General features: G+C 44.1%; 2 protein-coding genes across 5 annotated transcripts in view; one reads left to right on the top strand and one right to left on the bottom strand.

Annotated features, from left to right (window-relative positions):
* Window positions 1-18,484, top strand: part of SYTL3 (synaptotagmin like 3) — a gene marked incomplete at its 3' end in the record, with an annotated part of 92,435 nt that overhangs the window by 36,032 nt on the left and 37,919 nt on the right. For 2 of the 4 annotated variants that reach the window (XM_079146770.1, XM_079146769.1), the window contains 2 exons: window positions 16,570-16,621; window positions 17,548-17,620. In XM_079146770.1, the coding sequence (XP_079002896.1) occupies window positions 16,570-16,621; window positions 17,548-17,620 (125 nt within the window). The remainder of the gene's footprint in view (window positions 1-16,569; window positions 16,622-17,547; window positions 17,621-18,484) is intronic. The other 2 variants (XM_079146771.1, XM_079146772.1) reach the window with 1 other exon arrangement.
* Window positions 4,320-5,279, bottom strand: LOC306666252 (mitochondrial import receptor subunit TOM20 homolog). Its single transcript, XM_079148228.1, has one exon. The coding sequence runs from the start codon at window positions 5,233-5,235 to the stop codon at window positions 4,798-4,800; it is 438 nt and encodes a 145-aa protein (XP_079004354.1). The 5' UTR covers window positions 5,236-5,279; the 3' UTR covers window positions 4,320-4,797.

The following is an 18,484-nucleotide window of genomic DNA, read 5'->3' as shown; positions in this document are numbered from 1 at the left end:
CGAACTGCTATAAACATTGATGTGACTGCATTACTGTAGTTTGCTGATTTTAAGCCCTTTGGGTATAACCGAGGAGTGGGATAACTGGGTCAAAAGGTGGGTCCATTCCAAGTTTTCTGAGGATTCTCCACACTGCTTTCCAGAGTGGCTGCACCAATTTGTAACTCCACCAGCAATGTAAAAGTGTGCCTTTTTCCCCATATCCATGCCAACATCTATTATTGTTTGTGTTCTTGATAATAGCCATTCTAATTGGAGTAAAATGAAGTCTTAGAGTTATTTTAATTTGCATTTCTCTAATTACTAGAGATGTTAAACACTTTTTCATATATTTATTAATCTCCGTAGATCTTCTTCTATAAAGTGTCTATTCAGTTCCTTGGTCCATTTATTGATTAGGTTCTTTGTATTTTTGGTATAGTTTTGTAAGTTCTTTATAAATTTTGGAGATAAGTGCTCTATCTGAAGTGTGTGTGGAAAAGATTTTCTCCCACTCTGTAGGCTCTCTCTTCACATTCTTTATTGTATTCTTTGCTGAGAAAAAGCTTTCTGATTTGAGTCCATCCCATTGATTGATTCTTGCTTTGATTTCTTGTGCTTTGGGAGTCTTGTTGAGGAAGTCTGATCCTAAGCCAACATAATGAGGATTTAGGCCTACTTTTTCTTCTATTAGGTGCAGGGTCTCTGGTCTAGTTCCTATGTTCTTTATCCATTTTGAATTAAGTTTTGTGCAGGGTGAGAGATAGGGGTTTAATTTCATTTTACTGCATGTGGATTTCCATTTTGCCAGCACCATTTGTTGAATAGGCTATCTTTTCTCCATTGTATGTTTTTGGCTCCTTTGTCGTATGAGGTGACTGTATTTATGTGGTTTTGTCTCTTTGTCTTCTATTCTGTACTATTGGTCTGCCGGTCTGTTTTGGTGCCAGTACCATGCTGTTTTTGTTATTATTGCTCTATAGTGTAGTTTCATGTCTGGTATTGTGATACCTCCTGTTTCACTTTTTTTTTTACTCAGGATTGTTTTGGCTATTCGAGGTCTCTTGTTCTTCCAGATGCAGTTCATGATTGCTTTCTCTATTTCTATAAGGAATGTCATTGGTATTTTAATTGGAGTTGCATTGAATCCGTATAGCGTCTTTGGTAGAATGACCATTTTGACAATGTTAATTCTGCTTATTCAAGAACATGGGAGATCTTTCCATCCTTGAAGGTTTTCTTCAATTTCTTTCTTTAATGTTCTGTAGTTTTCATTGTAGGGGTTTTTCACCCCTTTTGTTAGATTAATTCCCAAGTATTTTTTTTTTTTTGAGGATATTGTGAATGGAGTGGTTTTCCTAATTTCTCTTTCAGAGGATTCATCACTTATGAATAGAAATGCATTAGATTTACCCATATTGATTTTATATCTTGCTACTTTGCTGAATTCATTTATTAGTTTTAGAAGTTTTCTAGTGGAACTTTTTGGATCTTCTAAATATAAGATCATGTCATCAGCAAATGGTGACAGTTTTAGTTCTTCTTTTCCTATTTGTATCCCTTTAATTTCTTTGTTCTATCTAATTTCTCTGGCAAGTGTTTCAAGGATGATGTTGAATAGAAGTGGTGAAAGAGGGCATCCCTGTCTTGTTCCAGTTTTTAGAGGAATGCTTTCAGTTTTTCTCCATTAAGAATGATGTTGGCCGTGGGCTTAGCATAGACAGCCTTTACAGTGTTAAGGTATGTTCCTACTATTCCTATTTTTTCTAGTGTTTTAAGCATGAAGTGGTGCTGTATTTTATCAAGTACTTTCTCAGCATCTATTGAAATAATCATGTGATTCTTAACTTTAAGCCTATTGATGTGATGAATTACATTTATTGATTTTCAGATGTTGAACCAACCTTGCATCCCTGGGATAAACCCCACTTGATCATGGTGCACTATCTTTTTAATATATTTTTGTATGAGATAGGCCAGTATTTTGTTAAGGATTTTTGCATCTATGTTCATCAGGGATATTGGTTTAAAGTTTTCTTTCCTTGATGTGTCTTTGTCTGGTTTTGGTATCAGAGTGATACTAGCCTCATAGAATGAATTCGGAAGAGTTTCCTCCTTTTCTATTTCCTGGAATACTTTGAGGAGTATTGGTATGCGTTCTTCTTTAAAGGTCTTATAGAATTGGCTGAGAATCCATCTGGTCCTGGGCTTTTCTTTGTTGGTAGGCTTTTGATGGCTTCTTCTATTTCGGTGCTTGAAATTGATCGGTTTAGATTGTGTACGTCTTCCTGATTCATTTTGGGAGGATCATATGTCTAAAAATTTGTCATGTCTTTGATATTTTCTATTTTGTTGGAGTATAGATTTTCAAAGTAACTTCTAATTGTGTTATGTATTTTAATGGTGTCTGTTGTGATCTTTCCTTTTTCATCACTAATTCCAGTAATTTGAGTTTTCTGTCTCCTCTTCATTAGTGTGGCTAGAGGTTTATCAATTTTGTTTACTTTTTTAAAGAACCAACTTTTTGTTTTGTCAATTTTTGAATTGTTTTTCTTGTTTCAATTTCATTAATTTCAACTCTGATTTTAATTATTTCCTGTCTTCTACTATTTTTTGGTGTTGATCTGTTCTTGTTTTTCTAGGGCTTTGAGGTGTAATGTTAGGTCATTTAGTTGTTGACTGTTTATTTTTTAATGTATGTGCTCAATGCAATGAACTTTCTTCTTAGTACTGCTTTCAGAGTGTCCCAGAGATTTTGATATGTTGTGTCATTGTTCTCATTTACCTCTAAGAATTTTTTTATTTCTTCCCTGATGTCTTCTATTATCATTACATCATTCAGTAGCATATTATTTAGCCTCCAGGTGTATAAGTAGTTTTTGTTTGTTATTTTATCATTCATTTCTAATTGCATTCCATTACAGTCTGATAGGATACAGGGTACGATCTCTTTTTTTTTTTGTATTTACTAATGGCTCCTTTGTGGCATAGCATATGGTTTATTTTGGAGAAGGATCCATGAGCTGCTGAGAAGAAAGTAAATTCACTTTATGATGGATGAAATACTCTGTAAATATCCATTAAGTCTATATCATTAATTGTATTATTTAGTTCTATAATTTCTTTGTTCAGTTTTTGTTTGGAGGATCTATCCAGTAGTGAGAGTGGCGTATTAAAGTCCCCCACTATTAATGTGTTTTGGTCTATTCGATTCTTAAAATTGAGAAGGGTTTGTTTGATATACATAGATGCTCCATTGTTTGGGGCATAAATATTTAAAATTGTTATATCTTGCTGTTTTATGCTTCCCTTGAGCAGTATGAAATGTCCTTCTTTATCCCTTCTGACTAACTTAGGTTTGAAGTCCACTTTATCTGGTATGAGAATGTAGATCCCTGCTTTTTTACATGGTATGTTTTTCCCCATCCTTTCACCTTTAGTCTATGGGTATCTCTTTCTATGAGATGAGTCTCTTGAAGGCAGCATATTGTTGTGTCTTTCTTTTTAATCCAATCTGCCAGTCTATGTCTTTTGATTATTGAGCTTAGGCCATTGACATTCAGGGTTATTATTGAGATATGATTTATATTCCTGGTCATTTTGGCTTATTTTTGGTTTTTTTTTTTTTTTTTTTTTGGTCATTAAGTACCAAGGATCTTTATTTTCAGTTCTGAAACAGAGTCTGTGACTCAGATAATATGACACTATTTGATGAGGTCCCACCAACCCCAGTCTTCTCAAGTCTTTAGTTACAAGATCACACCTCATTGCACAAGACAATCAAGCTGAAGAAGAATTAAGGAGGTACACTGAAGATAAAAGCAAAAAAGGAACATTTTTACAAGCAGATCATCCCAGTTATTTAAAAGGTTAAGTTTCAGATTCATTTACAGTGTAGTGACAGCATTATTTAGTCTCAGTGAAAACAAAGACAGTCATGCCATTTAAAAAAGATCAATTCAGAAATACTAATTCAGGCAAGTGTGCAAAATTCAGAATATTAAAACAAATGCAAGGTCTGGTTGCACAAATACACTCAGGTGAAGATGGACTTGAAGACAGCAAACAGATGAATCAGAAGCTAAAAGGAACACTTCAGGGATTAGCAGGTCAATTCCCTCCCATGAATGAGGAAAAGAGAGCAGACACAAACTGGAGAAGCTTGTGAGGTGACATCAGGGTGCACACAGATCTAACTCCTGGTGCCATTTGCAACAACATATACTTAAAAAATGAGATAAATACCCAAAACACATAAGCCCACTGATTTAAACAAAAGATTTTAAGACTGATACACATGGAGGGGGTAAAGTTAACACACCACAGCAGCACACCTCACGTTTCAGAGATGAATGATCTCTCAAAAATTTTAATGCTCCTTTTTCACAAACAATAAAGTCTCTATGTCTCTATCCAGTTTTCTGATTTAGAGTAAAATGTACTAGCTTTAAAAATGTGCGTTCTTCACACTTTTTTTTGCCTATCTTTTAAAACTGAGAACTGGGTGTTTTTAGAGCCCAAGAAACCTTATGTCGTGCATACACTAACTGTATGTCTTAGGAATAAATGAAATCTGTGATATTCCGGTAACTCAGTGTATTTATAAAATGAAAAGCTCTATCAAAATACACTTTTCACTGGGAAAAATAAATAAAAGAAACAAATGGATCTATACAAAGCAAACATTAACTTTGGTAGACTTCAGTGTAGGACAGTCTATAACAAGCACATTTGCCCTTATTCTCCCAGAGCTGCTCAACTTCCAAGTTAAGAATTTTTGAATTTTTTAACTGAGATTTTATTATGTTGACATGTTTCTCATTCCACATCATCTTCAGCCAAGCTCTGAGCACTTACGATTCTCTGACTGATTGTTGGAAGCTTAGTCAGAAGCACTTGGAACACTGGTGGTGGAAGAGTTTCCTGCAACACTTGCAGCAACTGCTGTGGCTGCCCACACACAGCAATTGCATTTGTCAGATGGTCCACACCTTTTTCATATTCACCTTGAGCTAGCAGCTCTTCACCAAGTTGTATTTCTTCAAGGAAGAACTTCTGAACAGCTTCAGCATCTTTAAGGTCTGGTAACTTGGAAAGCCCAGCTCTCTCCTTGGCAAGCTTCTGTTTCTTTCTTCGTTCCTGAAGCCTGTTCTTGAAGTTGGGGTCGCTCCGCCTCTTGCGGTCGAAGTCGATGCAGTAGCCCATGAAGAGCACCCTGCACATGCCGGTGGCGATGGCGCTGTCCGGGCTCACCATCCTCTCTTGGTGCGGCGAAGCCGCCCGGGGCAACTGAGCGAGCCTCGCCGCTGCCGCTGAGCATTTTTGGTTTTTTACTTGTCCTCTGATTGGCCTTTCCTTTAGGGTAGTTCCTCCCTTTGCTGACTTGTATTGTTGCTTTTCATTTCCTCCTCATGAAATATTTTGCTAAGAATGTTCTGCAGGGCAGCCTTTCTATTTGTAAATTCTTTTAACTTTTGTTTATCGTGGAAATATTTTATTTCATTGTCAAATCCGAAGGTTAGTTTCACTGGGTATAGGATTCTTGGTTGGCATCCATGTTCTTTCAGAGCTTGAAATTTATTGTTCCAGGCCCTTCTTGCTTTTAGAGTCTGGGCTGAGAAATCTGCTGATATCCATATTGGTTTCCCCTTGTATGTAATCTGATGCTTTTCTCTCATAGCCTTTAAAATCCTATCTATTTTGTATGTGAGGTATTTTCATTATAATGTGTCTTGGTGTGGATCTGTTGTAATTTTGTGCATCTGGTATTCTGTAAGCCTCTTGTATTTGATTTTCCATTTCATTTTTCAGGTTTAGGAAATTTTCTGATATTATTTTGTTGGACAGGTTGTTCATGCCTTTGGTTTGTGTCTCTGTGCCTTCCTCAAACCCTATAATTCTTAAACTTGGTCTTTTCATGATATCCCATAATTCTTGGAGGTTCATTCATGACTTCTTAACATCTTCTCAGTTTGTTCAAATTTATTTTCAAGATTAAATATTTTGCACAATCAATAATTTAGGCTTAACGGACATTTATAGAGTATACCATCCAACCAAGAGCGAATACACTTTCTTCTCAGCAGCACATGGATCCTTCTCTAAAATAGACCATATATTATGTCACAAAGCTAATGTTAGTGAATACAAGAAGATAGAGACACTACCTTGTATTCTATCAGATCATAATGGATTGAAGTTAGAAATAAATGAAAGAATAAAAAACAGAAACTATTCCAACACCTGAAGATTAAACAATATGCTATTATATGATGAATGGATAACAGAAGATATTAGGAAGGAAATTAAAAAATTCTTAGAGGTAAATGAGAACAAAGAAACATCATATCAAAATCTCTGGGACACTATGAAAGCAGTACTTAGAGGGAAATTTATTTCATGGAGCGCATTTAATAAGAGAAGTAAAACTCAACAAATAAACGACCTAACACTACAGCTCAAAGCCCTAGAAAAAGAAGAACAGACCAGCACCAAAAGTAGTAGAAGACAGGAAATAGTTAAACTCAGAGCTGAAATCAACGAAATTGAAACAAAAGAAACAATACAAAAAATTGACAAAATAAATAGTTGGTTCTTCGAAAAAATAAACAAAATTGATAAACCTTTAGTCACACTAACAAAGAAAAGACGAGAGAAAACCCAAATCACTAAAATTCAGAATGAACAAGGAAATATCACAACAGACAGGATTGAAATACAAAACATAATTAGAAGCTATTTTGAAAATCTATACTCCAACAAAATAGAAAATTTTGAAGACATCAACAGGTTTCTAGAGACATATGAATTGCCTAAACTGAACGAGGAGGACATACACAATTTAAATAGAGCAATTTCAAGTACTGAAATAGAAGAAGTCATCAAAAGCCTACCAACAAAGAAAAGTCCGGGACCAGATGGGTTCTCAGCCGAGTTCTACAAAACCTTTAAAGAAGAGCTCATTCCAATACTTCTCAAAGTATTCCATAAAATAGAAGAGGAGGGAACCCTCCCAAACTCATTCTATGAAGCCAATATCACACTGATACCTAAACCAGACAGAGACACATAGAGGAAAGAAAATTTCAGACCAATATCCTTAATGAACATCAACGCAAAAATTCTCAACAAAATTTTAGCAAATTGCATACAAAAACATATTAAAAAGATAGTGCACCATGATCAAGTGGGTTTCATCCCAGGGATGCAAGGTTGGTTCAACATCAGGAAATCAATAAATGTAATTCACCATATCAATAGACTTAAAGTCAAGAATCACATGATTATTTCAATAGATGCAGAAAAAGCATTTGATAAAATACAGCACTCCTTCATGCTCAAAACACTAGAAAAAATAGGGATAGTGGGAACATTCCTTAACATTGTAAAGGCCATTTATGCTAAGCCCATGGCTAATATCATTCTAAATGGTGAAAAACTGAAAGCATTCCCCCTAAAAACTGGAATAAGGCAGGGATGCCCTCTTTCACCACTTCTATTCAACATCGTTCTTGAGACTCTAGCCAGAGCAATTAGACAAACCAAAGAAATTAAAGGGATACGAATTGGAAAAGAAGAACTCAAACTATCCCTGTTTGCTGATGACATGATTATATATTTAGAGGAACCTGGAAATTCCACCAGAAAACTCTTACAACTCATAAGTGAATTCAGTAAAGTAGCAGGTTACAAGATCAATGCTCATAAATCCAACACATTTTTATACATAAGTGATGAATCTTCAGAAAGAGAAATTAGGAAAACTACCCCATTCACAATAGCCTCGAAAAATATAAAATACTTGGGAATCAATCTCACAAAAGAGGTGAAAGACCTCTACAATGAGAACTACAGAACACTAAAGAAAGAAATTAAAGAAAACCTTAGAAGATGGAAAGATCTCCCATGTTCTTGGATAGGAAGAATTAATATTGTCAAAATGGCCATACTACCTAAAGTGCTATACAAATTCAATGCAATTCCAATTAAAATCCCAATGACGTACCTTACAGAAATAGAGCAAGCAATTATGAAATTCATCTGGAAGAATAAGAAACCCAGAATAGCTAAAGCAATCCTTAGCAGGAAGAGTGAAACAGGGGGTATCGCAATACCAGATCTTCAACTCTACTACAAAGCAATAGTAACAAAAACGGCATGGTATTGGTACCAAAATAGAAAGGTAGATCAATGGTACAGAATAGAGGACACGGACACAAACCCAAATAAATACAATTTTCTCATACTAGACAAAGGTACCAAAAATATGCAATGGAGAAAAGATAGCCTCTTCAACAAATGGTGCTGGGAGAATTGGAAATCCATATGCCACAGAATGAAACTAAACCCATATCTCTCACCATGCACGAAACTAAACTCAAAATGGATTAAGGACCTCGGAATCAGACCAGAGACCCTGCAGATTATAGAAGAAAAAGTAGGTCCAAATCTTCACCTTGTTGGTCTAGGATCAGACTTCCTTAACAGGACTCCCATAGCACAAGAAATAAAAGCTAGAATCAACCACTGGGATAGATTCAAACTAAAAAGCTTTCTCTCAGCAAAGGAAACTATCAGCAATGTGAAGAAAGAGCCTACAGAGTGGGAGAAAATCTTTGCCACTCATACTTCAGATAGAGCACTAATCTCCAGAATCTAAAAGAACTCAAAAAACTCTACACCAAGAATACAAATAATCCAATCGACAAATGGGCTAACAAATGAATAGACACTTCACAGAAGATCTACAAGCAATCAACAAACATATGGAAAAATGTTCAACATCTCTAGTAATAAGAGAAATGCAAATCAAAACCACCCTAAGATTCCATCTCACCCCAATTAGAATGGCGATTATCAAGAATACAAGCAACAACGGGTGTTGGCGAGGATGTGGGGAGAAAGGTAGACTCATACATTGCTGGTGGGGCTGCAAATTAGTGCAGCCACTCTGGAAAGCAGTGTGGAGATTCCTTAGAAAACTTGGAATGGAACCACCATTTGACCCAGCTATCCCACTCCTTGGCCTATACCCAAAGGACTTAAAATCAGCACACTACAGAGATACAGCCACATCAATGTTCATAGCTGCTCAATTCACTATAGCCAGATTGTGGAACCAACCTAGATGCCCTTCAATTGATGAGTGGATAAAGAAACTGTGGTATATATATACAATGGAATATTACTCAGCCATAATGAATGATAAAATTATGGCATTGGCAGGTAAATGGATGAAATTGGAGAATATCATGCTAAGTGAGATAAGCCAATCTCAAAAAGCCAAAGGACGAATGAAATCGCTAATAAGCTGATGATGACACATAATGGGGGGAGGGAAGGGTTAGTGTTAGGGTTAGAGTTAGGGTTAGGGAGGGGGGCAAGAATGGAGGAAGGAAGGACTGTATAGAGGGAAAAGAGGGGTGGGAGGGATGGGGGGAAGGGAAAAAATAACAGAATGAATCAAACAACACTACTCTATGTAAATTTATGATTACACAAATGGTATGCCTTTATGCCATGTACAAACAGAGAAACAACATGTATCCCATTTGTTTACAATAAAAAAAAAGATAAAATATTTTGTCTTCATCGTCTGAGAGTCTACCTTCCACGAGATCTATTCTATCGGTGATGCTTTCTATTGAGTTTTTAATTTGGTTAATCATTTCTTTCATTTTAAGTATTTCTGTTTGTTTTTTTTTATTTTCAGAATCTCTATCTCTTTATCGAGGTGTTCTTTTGCTTCCTGCATTTGCTTTTTTAACTGTTTACTGGAACAATTGTGCATTGCCTGCATTTGCTCTCTTATCTTGTCTTTTGCTTCATGAATCATTTTAATTATGCAGATTCTAAACTCTTTTTCTGTCATTTCTACTGCCATGCTGTCATTGGATTCTATCACAATAGCATCTTGCTTTGTTAGGGACACTTTCTTCCCCTGTGTTTTCATATTTTTTCCATATATTCCCCTCTAGCAGTGAAGATCAGCGATACTGAAGTTCCCCTGCTGCAGGCTTATTGTGATCCTGCAGTTTTCCACTACCTCTCCTTTGAAGGGAGATCAATACCAGTAGCACCCAATACAGAGAAAATGCAGCCCTGAACCAGAGAGCCCCTATAAAGACTTTAACATTATTGTAATGAACAGGATGAGTTCGAGTACTGTTTACAGTGTTTCTAGTTGTGAACAAGAGGATGGGGAAGGGTGTAGGATGTGAGTAAATAGAGGTACCTGTCAAAGGGCCTCCAGTCTCCTGTGGTGTCTCAGGAAGGGAGCCGCCCTTCCAATGATGATGGCCACACCCTCAGGAATAATTCAAAATGCCTGCACCAGCCTCCACAGAAGCTGGGGAGCCCCAGCGAGGGTGCGCTGAGTCAGCACGGAGGCAGGCAAGTGTCCCTCAGCAGTAGGGGGACAGGCAGGCAAGGGGACAGGCGGGCAGGCTCAGCCACAGTGTCTGTCCACGGTGTGTCTAAGATATACTTTAAATGGCTCTGGACTCCAACTTGAAACCATTTTTTAAAATGTTTAATCTTTATTTTAAAAAACCCAATCATGCCCATTTGTAGCATGTAGCATGATGTGATTGTGGACACAGAGAGCAAAAAGGTCGCCTGCCGTCCCACAGGGTTAACTGTGTGTGTGGGGGGTCAAGAACGGAAACCATTTGTGACAGCATACCACAATTCTCTACATGATATGAGATTTGAAATGTTCTGGGAGAGATTCCATCTTGACACTGGTTTAACACTTCCTGTAAAGGAAAAACACTCACACATACTGCGACCACACAACCCCTGGTGGGGTCCCCCTTTCCCTCCCATTTGCAGGCTGCGAAGCTCCTTATGGACTCAACCCCAGGACTGTCACATACGGTTGCACAGGTTGAACACTGCCTAAGGGAGCCACTTCTAAGGGGTATCGTTCACATTACGGATTCGTGTGTTTATTGTGATGATTGTTCTGGAAGAGGCAGGAAGCATTTTTCTCACAAAATCCTTATATCGTGAACAACTTCTCAGGGATGGACATAGAGATCCTAAGGAAGGGGCCCCTTTGCTCAGTTCCCATGGAGGCTCCATGTAGGTGACCCTCCCTGGGTTTTCACCAGGTCTCACTGGGAACTGCACAGTACCGTCTCCTAGACAGGATGCTGCTCTGGTCCGCAGGCACCAGCAGAGTGGTGGACACAGGGCAGGCTGTTCTTCTACCTGCCTGCCTTGTTAGCTCTGCATCATGGACCCATGAGGCTGCTCGAGTGTTGGCGTCCCCCCTCCCTGAGGGAGGTAGTGGCTCAGGGTCCGGCTGCACAGGAGGGGAAGTCAGTGGACAACCTCGGGACAGCACCAGCCACCCGGGGGTGCCGTGCAGGTGTGAGCGCCCTCTGACCCCTGGTGACTGAGTCTCCCTGGGGCATTCCAGGGAGACTGCCCTCTGCCCTCTTTCCCTGTGAGCCGAGTCACCCCAGAGAGAGGGGCTGGGACGAGAGGTCCGGCAGTGTGGCAGGGGTTGCAGTCTGGGCTGCGGTTTGGTCAGGAGTCAGTGTGGTCGGCCAACGTCACAGCAGAGCCCTGCGTGTGGCGAGTATCCACCTCTGGGGTTTTGTGAGCATCTGAAATGAGCTTCTCTCTTCCTTAATTCAGATGGAGAAGTGGACACGCAGGTGCATAGTGATCTGTCACGGACGCACGAGCTCCAGGGGCAGGGGTGGCTTCTGACCTAAGCCACAGATTGACCCCCGGACTCCTTCTGGAATCTGGGGGCACCACCAGTCCCCACTGCTCAGCTCTGAGCAGGGCCTGGGTCCCCCTCACTCCCACGGCTGCCTGTGAGTGTTAGTCAGTTCGTGCGCATGAGCGAAGCGGCAGGACAGTCGTGGAAGGTGTGGCCGGGAGCTTGTTTAAATAGTACCTGACCCAACGTTGTGCTCAACTGAGGCCATGCTTGCTGTTAAACAGTGGCCGTTGCTATCGATGCCGTTCTTACAGACGCCGCTCCCACATGGCAGGCCCTGTCCTGGATACTGGGAACACCAAGATGCATAGGACGAGGCCTGTGTCCTCAGAGAGTCCCGTCTTAGTGGGGAGACAGACCTGAGTGCGTCTGTGTACGGTGGGGTCAGAAGGCCTGGGTGTGGGTGTGCCCAGTGCCCCACAAGGTCACCAGATCTCTGTGAATAAACGCTCAGGAGCAGTGTGGGCAGGGGCAGGAGGGCTGCCGCCCGGGTGGAGCGCAGGCGTGGGTGGGCCTGGGTGTCTGGGATGCTCGGCTTGGCCAGGATTGTGTGTGTGGGACGCTGGAGAGGAAGGTAGGGACTCGCAGGCAAAGGTCTGTGGACTAGCTCCCCAGGACTGTTGTTGCAGAGAATGACGACCTTTGGCACTTTGGTTCCTTCAGACAGAAACGTATGGTCTCCCCGCTCTGGAGACTGGCAGTCCGGGTTGAGGCGTGGGTGCCCGTGCTTCCTCTGGCCTCTTCCAGCCACTGGAGGCTCCCAGCCATCCCGGATGCTGCCGTGGCGTGCGGAAGTGTCCTCCAGGCTCCCTCCATGTCGCTTGGCTACCCTCCCAGCATCTGTGGGCTGACCCTCCACCTCCGTCAGTCTTTCCTTTTCGTGAGGACAGTCATGCCAGATCAGGACTTAGGTGCTCTGCCGACCTCACGTTTGTTTCCGCCTGGCCGCAGGAGGCCTGGTGCTCAGTTCCCCCCCAACTCACAGTGCTGCTTCTCCCGGCCCTGGGGGGCTGTGGCCGGCTTCCCGGAGGGGCAGTGCGCCCACCCAGGAGGGGAGAGGAGTGATTAGGTCAGGCCTTCCTGTTAGCTTGTCAGCGAGGCTCCACTCCCTGCAGGGACACAGGCTCCCGGCCTTACTCCTGGGTTTTTTGGGTGGATCTTTCTGCCTGGGGAATGGAGACTCAGCCATGGGGGCGGTGTCCCTACTCCAGTGACCCCATCTTAACTTGATCTGCAAAGGCTCCGTCTCCAAATAAAGTCCCATTCACAGGTACCAGGGGTGAGGACTTGGACTCATCTTTCAAAGGGACAGACAGTCCAGCCCAGGCAGCCTCCTGTGCCGAGCAAGGAAGTTGCATTTGAATGCACAGGGGCAGTAGATGCCTCGTGAAGGAGGGGCAGGGTCTCAGCCTGCCCTGGAGGGTGTACTGGATTGGGGAAAGGAAGATGGGGTGCAGGTGAGGAGGGATGCGGCAGGGCTGGGGAAGGGTCTGGCCTCCCACCTAGGGGCCCAATCCCACCAGGACACTGCCCTCTGTACACCCTTTCCTCCTGCCTCTCTCCCTGGGAGCCTGATACCCAGGGTAGGGGTGCCTCAAACACAGGTGCATGGGCCTTGCTTCTGGAAGGTTCCAGCTAGGGAAGACACAATGACCAATGAGAAAGCATTTATAAAGTTGGGAAATGGTAGAGTTCTCGGGGACTTGGCTCTTGGCCTATGTGTGATTGTTTTCCCTCGTACTTTTTTTTCTTTTGGGTGCTGGGGATCGAACCCAGGGCCTTGTGCTTACAAAGCAAGCACTCTACCGCCTGAGCTACCTCCCCAGCCCCAGTAATTTTTTTATTATGAGAAAACTTGAACCCAAGTAAAGGGGTAACTTCCATAGCATACCAGATAGCCCCGTGATCCCAGCTGGGCTTGGTTCCCGTCTCTCGCCCCTCACCTTGCTTCCCACCCGAGCAGCCACCGTAAGCAGTGCTGTGCACCCACGAGGTCAGCAGCAGGTTCCTGAGGGAGCCCTGGCAGCCTGGGTCTGGCCCTCCCCTTGGCAAAGGCTGTGTTCCCTCAAAGGTCCTTTGACCAGCCAGGCGGCCGGGAAGGCTGGCAGGGTTCCCCTCCTTGCCTCCCCAGAGACCTTCCCGGTGCCTTTCCTCAGTGCTGCGTGAATTCAGTCAGTTAACGAACAACAACCGGAAGACTCGGTGCTTTTGAAGGAAGCCTCTGGGCAGCAGCTCTGGAGAAGAGCAGCAGAAGAGCAAGGGGAAGACCCGAGCCTGGACACCAGAGGAGAGCCGCTTGGGGTCACGGCGAGCATCAGTGAGGCCTGCAGACTCTGGGGCGCTCATGCCCACTTGGTTAGGGTCTGCGCAGCAGAGGCTGCGTCTCCTGGCTGCCCCAACCCTTGCCATGCTGGGTGGCAAGGGCCTGAGGCAAACTAGAACCTGCAGACCAGCTGGGCCCCACCTGTTTCCATGTGTCTCAAACGCTAAGCACGGTCTCTTTCACCCCTTAAATAGTTAGCAGAGATTAATATTTGTGACACTTAAGGGGCTGGGGATATAGCTCAGTGGGCAGGGTGCTTGCCTCGCATGGACAAGGCTCTGGGTTCAATCTCCAGCACCACCAAAAGGAAAAAAAAAAGAATTTTTGTGACACATAAAAATAATATTAAATTCAAATTTCAGTGTCTGTGAGGTCTGGGCAGAACACAGCCATGCCGCTCTTCAATGTGGCCCTCGGCTGCTTTCACAGGCAGAGCTGAAGAGCTGTGACAGAGGCACTGTGGCCAGCAGTCTACCGTGCTTCCTACAGCCGCTTGGGAGGCTGAGGCAGGAGGATGCAAGTTCAAGGCCAGCCTGGGCAACTTAGTGAGACCCTGCCTCAAAATAAAAGGGACTGGGATATAGCTCAGTGGTAGAGTGCTTGTCTGGTGTGCGGGAGGCCCTGGATTCAGTCCCCAGTACTGAAAGAAATTCAGAGCAAGCCTGTTCCCAAGATTGCTACAGCCAGCAGGGGGCAGTAGAGGGCCATGCGTGGGCCAAGCTGGGGCCAAGCTGGGGCAAGGACACCTGCAGGGTTGTAGGAGAACCCAAGGAATGTGACATGGAACGCAAAGCTGGGGTTTTCTTGTGGAAGGTTTGAGATAAGGGCCTGAGGTAGAAATTCCAGGGGGAGCAGCCTGAGGAGAAGGATGGGGTGTCAGCAGTACTGTGAGGCAACGCCCAGGTGAGTGGGGCAATAAGAAGCAATTCCGCGTTGCTGGGGTGGAAAGGGCAAGGCCTCCAGGCTTGAGAGCGCCCAGGCAGGGTGGGGAAGTGTGGGGCCTGGACTTTAGGCTAAGGCAATAAGGCGTCACTGACGGGTTTGGGGTTGTAGAGAGACAACGCCTGAGTTGTGGGGAGGAACAGCTGTGGCTGGGCTTCAGAAGAGGCTGGAGGGGCTGGGCAGGCGCTGGTGAACGCCCACCTGGTGCTCAGAGTCCGTCTGTCTGTTCACTGGTGTACTGTACGTGTACTGACAGTGGGACTCGCTGCGACCTCCCGTTGCACACCTGGCCTTCTCCGTTCCTGGGATGGCTGGATATGCAGCCTTGCTACTTGCCATCTTCCACTTTCCTAGTCCCTGCTTTCGCGCTTGCTCTTTTTGCTTCTGGTCTACACATTTTCTTTCAGGTGGCTCTGGTAGACGTTGGACTTCATCTGTTGGGAGCTGCTTCCACAACCAGCTCTCGGCCTTTGGACGGGGCTCTCTTGCAGCTTCTGGTTCTGCCTTAGAGAAGTTTTTCCTAATGGGGCGCGGGCCAGCTCTTGGGCTCCCTTTAGAATCCAGCGAACACCTTTATGAAGGTTGCCTACCTGAAAGCACACAGGAAGGTAGACTGGAAACTCGAGATGCAGCTTCAAGGGGTCGCCGCTCTGAGGCCAGCCCAGCTAAGGACCTGGCCTGGGGCGGCTCCTGCTGTGAGGTTTGGGGCTTCGTCAAGGTCTTAGCACTAGCTGTCGCCCACCCCTGCAGAGGGTCCCCTGCCCATTTGGACTTTTTTACTATATACATCTGTTGGTGTATCCTTTGGAAGGGATGCTAATATCTAAATATTTCTTTGGAATTAAAACTTTACAAACAGACGAAGCAGGAGTTAGAGGGACGTCCCAGGGTGCGGCCTGGTGGGTTGGGCTGTGTGAGAGCAGAGGGGAGGCCTTTGGGCCCTTCCACCCTGGACACTTCCTGTGCGATGGCAAAGAAACTGTGGTCACAGAACTGTAGACATGCCGAGTTTCATTTTGGGGTCTTAATGCTCATGAAAACCTCTTTCCTTGAAACAAAAGGGGTAATATATCGGATGCAGTCCGATTTAGGAAATTAAGTACTATAATTAGAAATAAGTAGATTATATTTTTAAAGAGATTAATTTAATCTTCATCACAAGGAATATTTAGAGGAATGTATTCATCAATTAAGAAATGTTTCCAAAGGAAAAATGGAAGATTGGAAGCTTGAACTATTTTTCGAGTTATCCAGACTTAGAAAATCTAATTCAACATCAACTTTTAATAAAAACAGTCATTCCCAGCCTTTATGTTCTCTTAATGTGCGAGTTAACGGCTTTAGTGGGATATAATTCCTATAACATAAATTCACCTGTTTTAAGTGTACAAACCAATCATGTTCAGTAAATTGAGAGCTGAACAGCCCTCCCCATGATCTAATTTTTGAGTATTTCTATCACCCCCATCTTCTATCAATCACAAGAAGTGGTATTAGAGAAAAATAATTTTAGTTGCTCGACACCTGTATTTGATTACCCTAAGTTGTGTTCTCACTTCTGAATGACCTTTGCTGGTCTCTCCTCCAGGCAAACGGGAGACAGCCGGGGCCAGGCTGCTGCAATCTTATCAGAGGCTGAGGTGAGTGATGTGAAGGACAGATTGTCCTGCCCTCAGGGCAGGCGCACAAGGACACCCTGAAAGAACTTGTAGATCCCTGACTTTCAGAGGTCACTGCTTTGGAATGTAGCTTTTTTATTTTTTAATGATAAAGTACCTGGAAAAGATTCAAACAAAGATGCTTCCGGATTCTCATGAGAAGCCTCCTGGCTATCCTAGAGTTTTCCCACTTAAAGTCGGTTTTGTTTGCTGTGAGGGGCAGAACATCCTTTCTGGTTGTGCCTGGGATGACGTGCTAGACCAGGCGATTGCACCACACCCAGTGCCCGGCATCTTAGACTTGTGGAAGCAACGTTGGCGGCCTTGAATAATGCTCCCAGAGATGTTAACTTCTTTGTACGAAATTCTAAACCCCTAGCAGCCTGCAGGCTGGCCGTGATCTGGATGCCTATGACTCAGCACGTATCAACGAGAGCTCCCACCAGCCACTAGGTTTTTGACCCACGAAGAGATTTTTCCAGTCTCCGAACTTCCGTTTTCCCTCTCCCCTGGGTTCTCACTTCCTTTCGCCCTTGCTTCCTGTTCCTCTCCTGGTTGTCTTTATATCCTCACCAACGTGGGCCCTTTAGCCGGTGTGGTTTGCACGGAGAGAACGCAGATGTCCAGATGGGCCCCTGCAGGAGAAGCCGGGGCCCCTGGTGGTGAGCCAGGCCCTGCGGCTTCAGAACACAGGGGCACAGCCCTCTCGCCCTCCTCCAGATACCAGGCAGGTGCCCTCACAGAGGAGCAGCCCGCGCACAGCTGCTGACCTTCATCGAGAAAACTGAATCTCTACTTAAAAACAAAACGCTGAGAACTTGAATCGTAGAATCGTGACATCTGTGCATTTGTAAAGCAAGTAGCTCTCACAGTTCCAAACCGTTTCTTATTCCTGTGTTTTTCCTTAGTAGCAAAATTTCTGTGGTGCCTCCGACTCCACCTCCTCTCAGTGAAAACCAGTGCAGTGGCAGCCCTGGCCGGGTATGTGCACCTGAGTCTCCTGGCGGGGAGCAGAGGGAGGCACACAAGGAGGCTGGAAGGGGCCTGGGAGCAGAGGGGTCTGGATCTGGCTGGAGGGGTCCCAGAGCCAGGCGAGGAGGAAGGTCCCATGGAGGTGGGGGGTGCGCCTGCCCACATGGGTTGGTGGCCACAGGCTGTCTGCCTGGGGGCGACCCTGCCGGCTGCACCTGCACCCTCATCTGTTTGCTCTTGCCACAAGCCCTCACCCCTGTCTATGCACTGTGCCCTGAGTGTGGGCTCTGCATAAGCTGACGCGTGTGCAGGCTTGCAGGGGCCAGGGAGACCCAGGGAGACTTACAGTGTGTGACAACTGGCAAGGGAGAGTGTTTGCAGGTTCTAATGCAAAGTGGACCCTCACCGTGTCCATCCCAAGGAGTTAACTGTGTGACCCTGGGGGAGTTGCCTGGTTTTCCCACCTGAGAGGCGGAAATGACTCTATTTGTCTAGATGGTCTCCCATGTCTACCATGAGAAATCAATGAAATAATGTCTTGGAAACTGTAAAGTGCCATGGAGACATGGTTCTATCTCCTTTGTTCTGTAAATTAAAGGGAGCAATTATACCTATACATCTGGGAGAACATACTTGTCTGCTGATGGAGAAAATATGTTCGTGCTTTTCCAATTTTAAACTGAGACTTTGGGGAGACCTTCAAAATCCTGCTCTGCCTTCCCTGGAGATTTTAAATTCTCCAAAGCATTTCAAGCACTCGAACATTCGACACACATTTACTGGTTGGATGCATGATGGACAGATGATGGATGGATGGACAGATGGTGGATGGATGGATGGTGGATGAATGGATGAATGGAGGATGCATGGACA

The sequence above is a fragment of the Sciurus vulgaris genome, assembly GCF_902686455.1.
Source record: "Sciurus vulgaris genome assembly, chromosome: 7".
Classification (NCBI taxonomy): Eukaryota; Metazoa; Chordata; class Mammalia; order Rodentia; family Sciuridae; genus Sciurus; species Sciurus vulgaris.
The sequence above is the reverse complement of the archived record's forward strand: the minus strand, read 5'-3'. Positions and strand labels throughout refer to the sequence as shown.

What these genes read in the sequence shown, in the direction of transcription:
- LOC306666252 (XM_079148228.1), bottom strand. Translation starts at nt 5,235, where the DNA reads ATGGTGAGCCCGGACAGCGCCATCGCCACCGGCATGTGCAGGGTGCTC.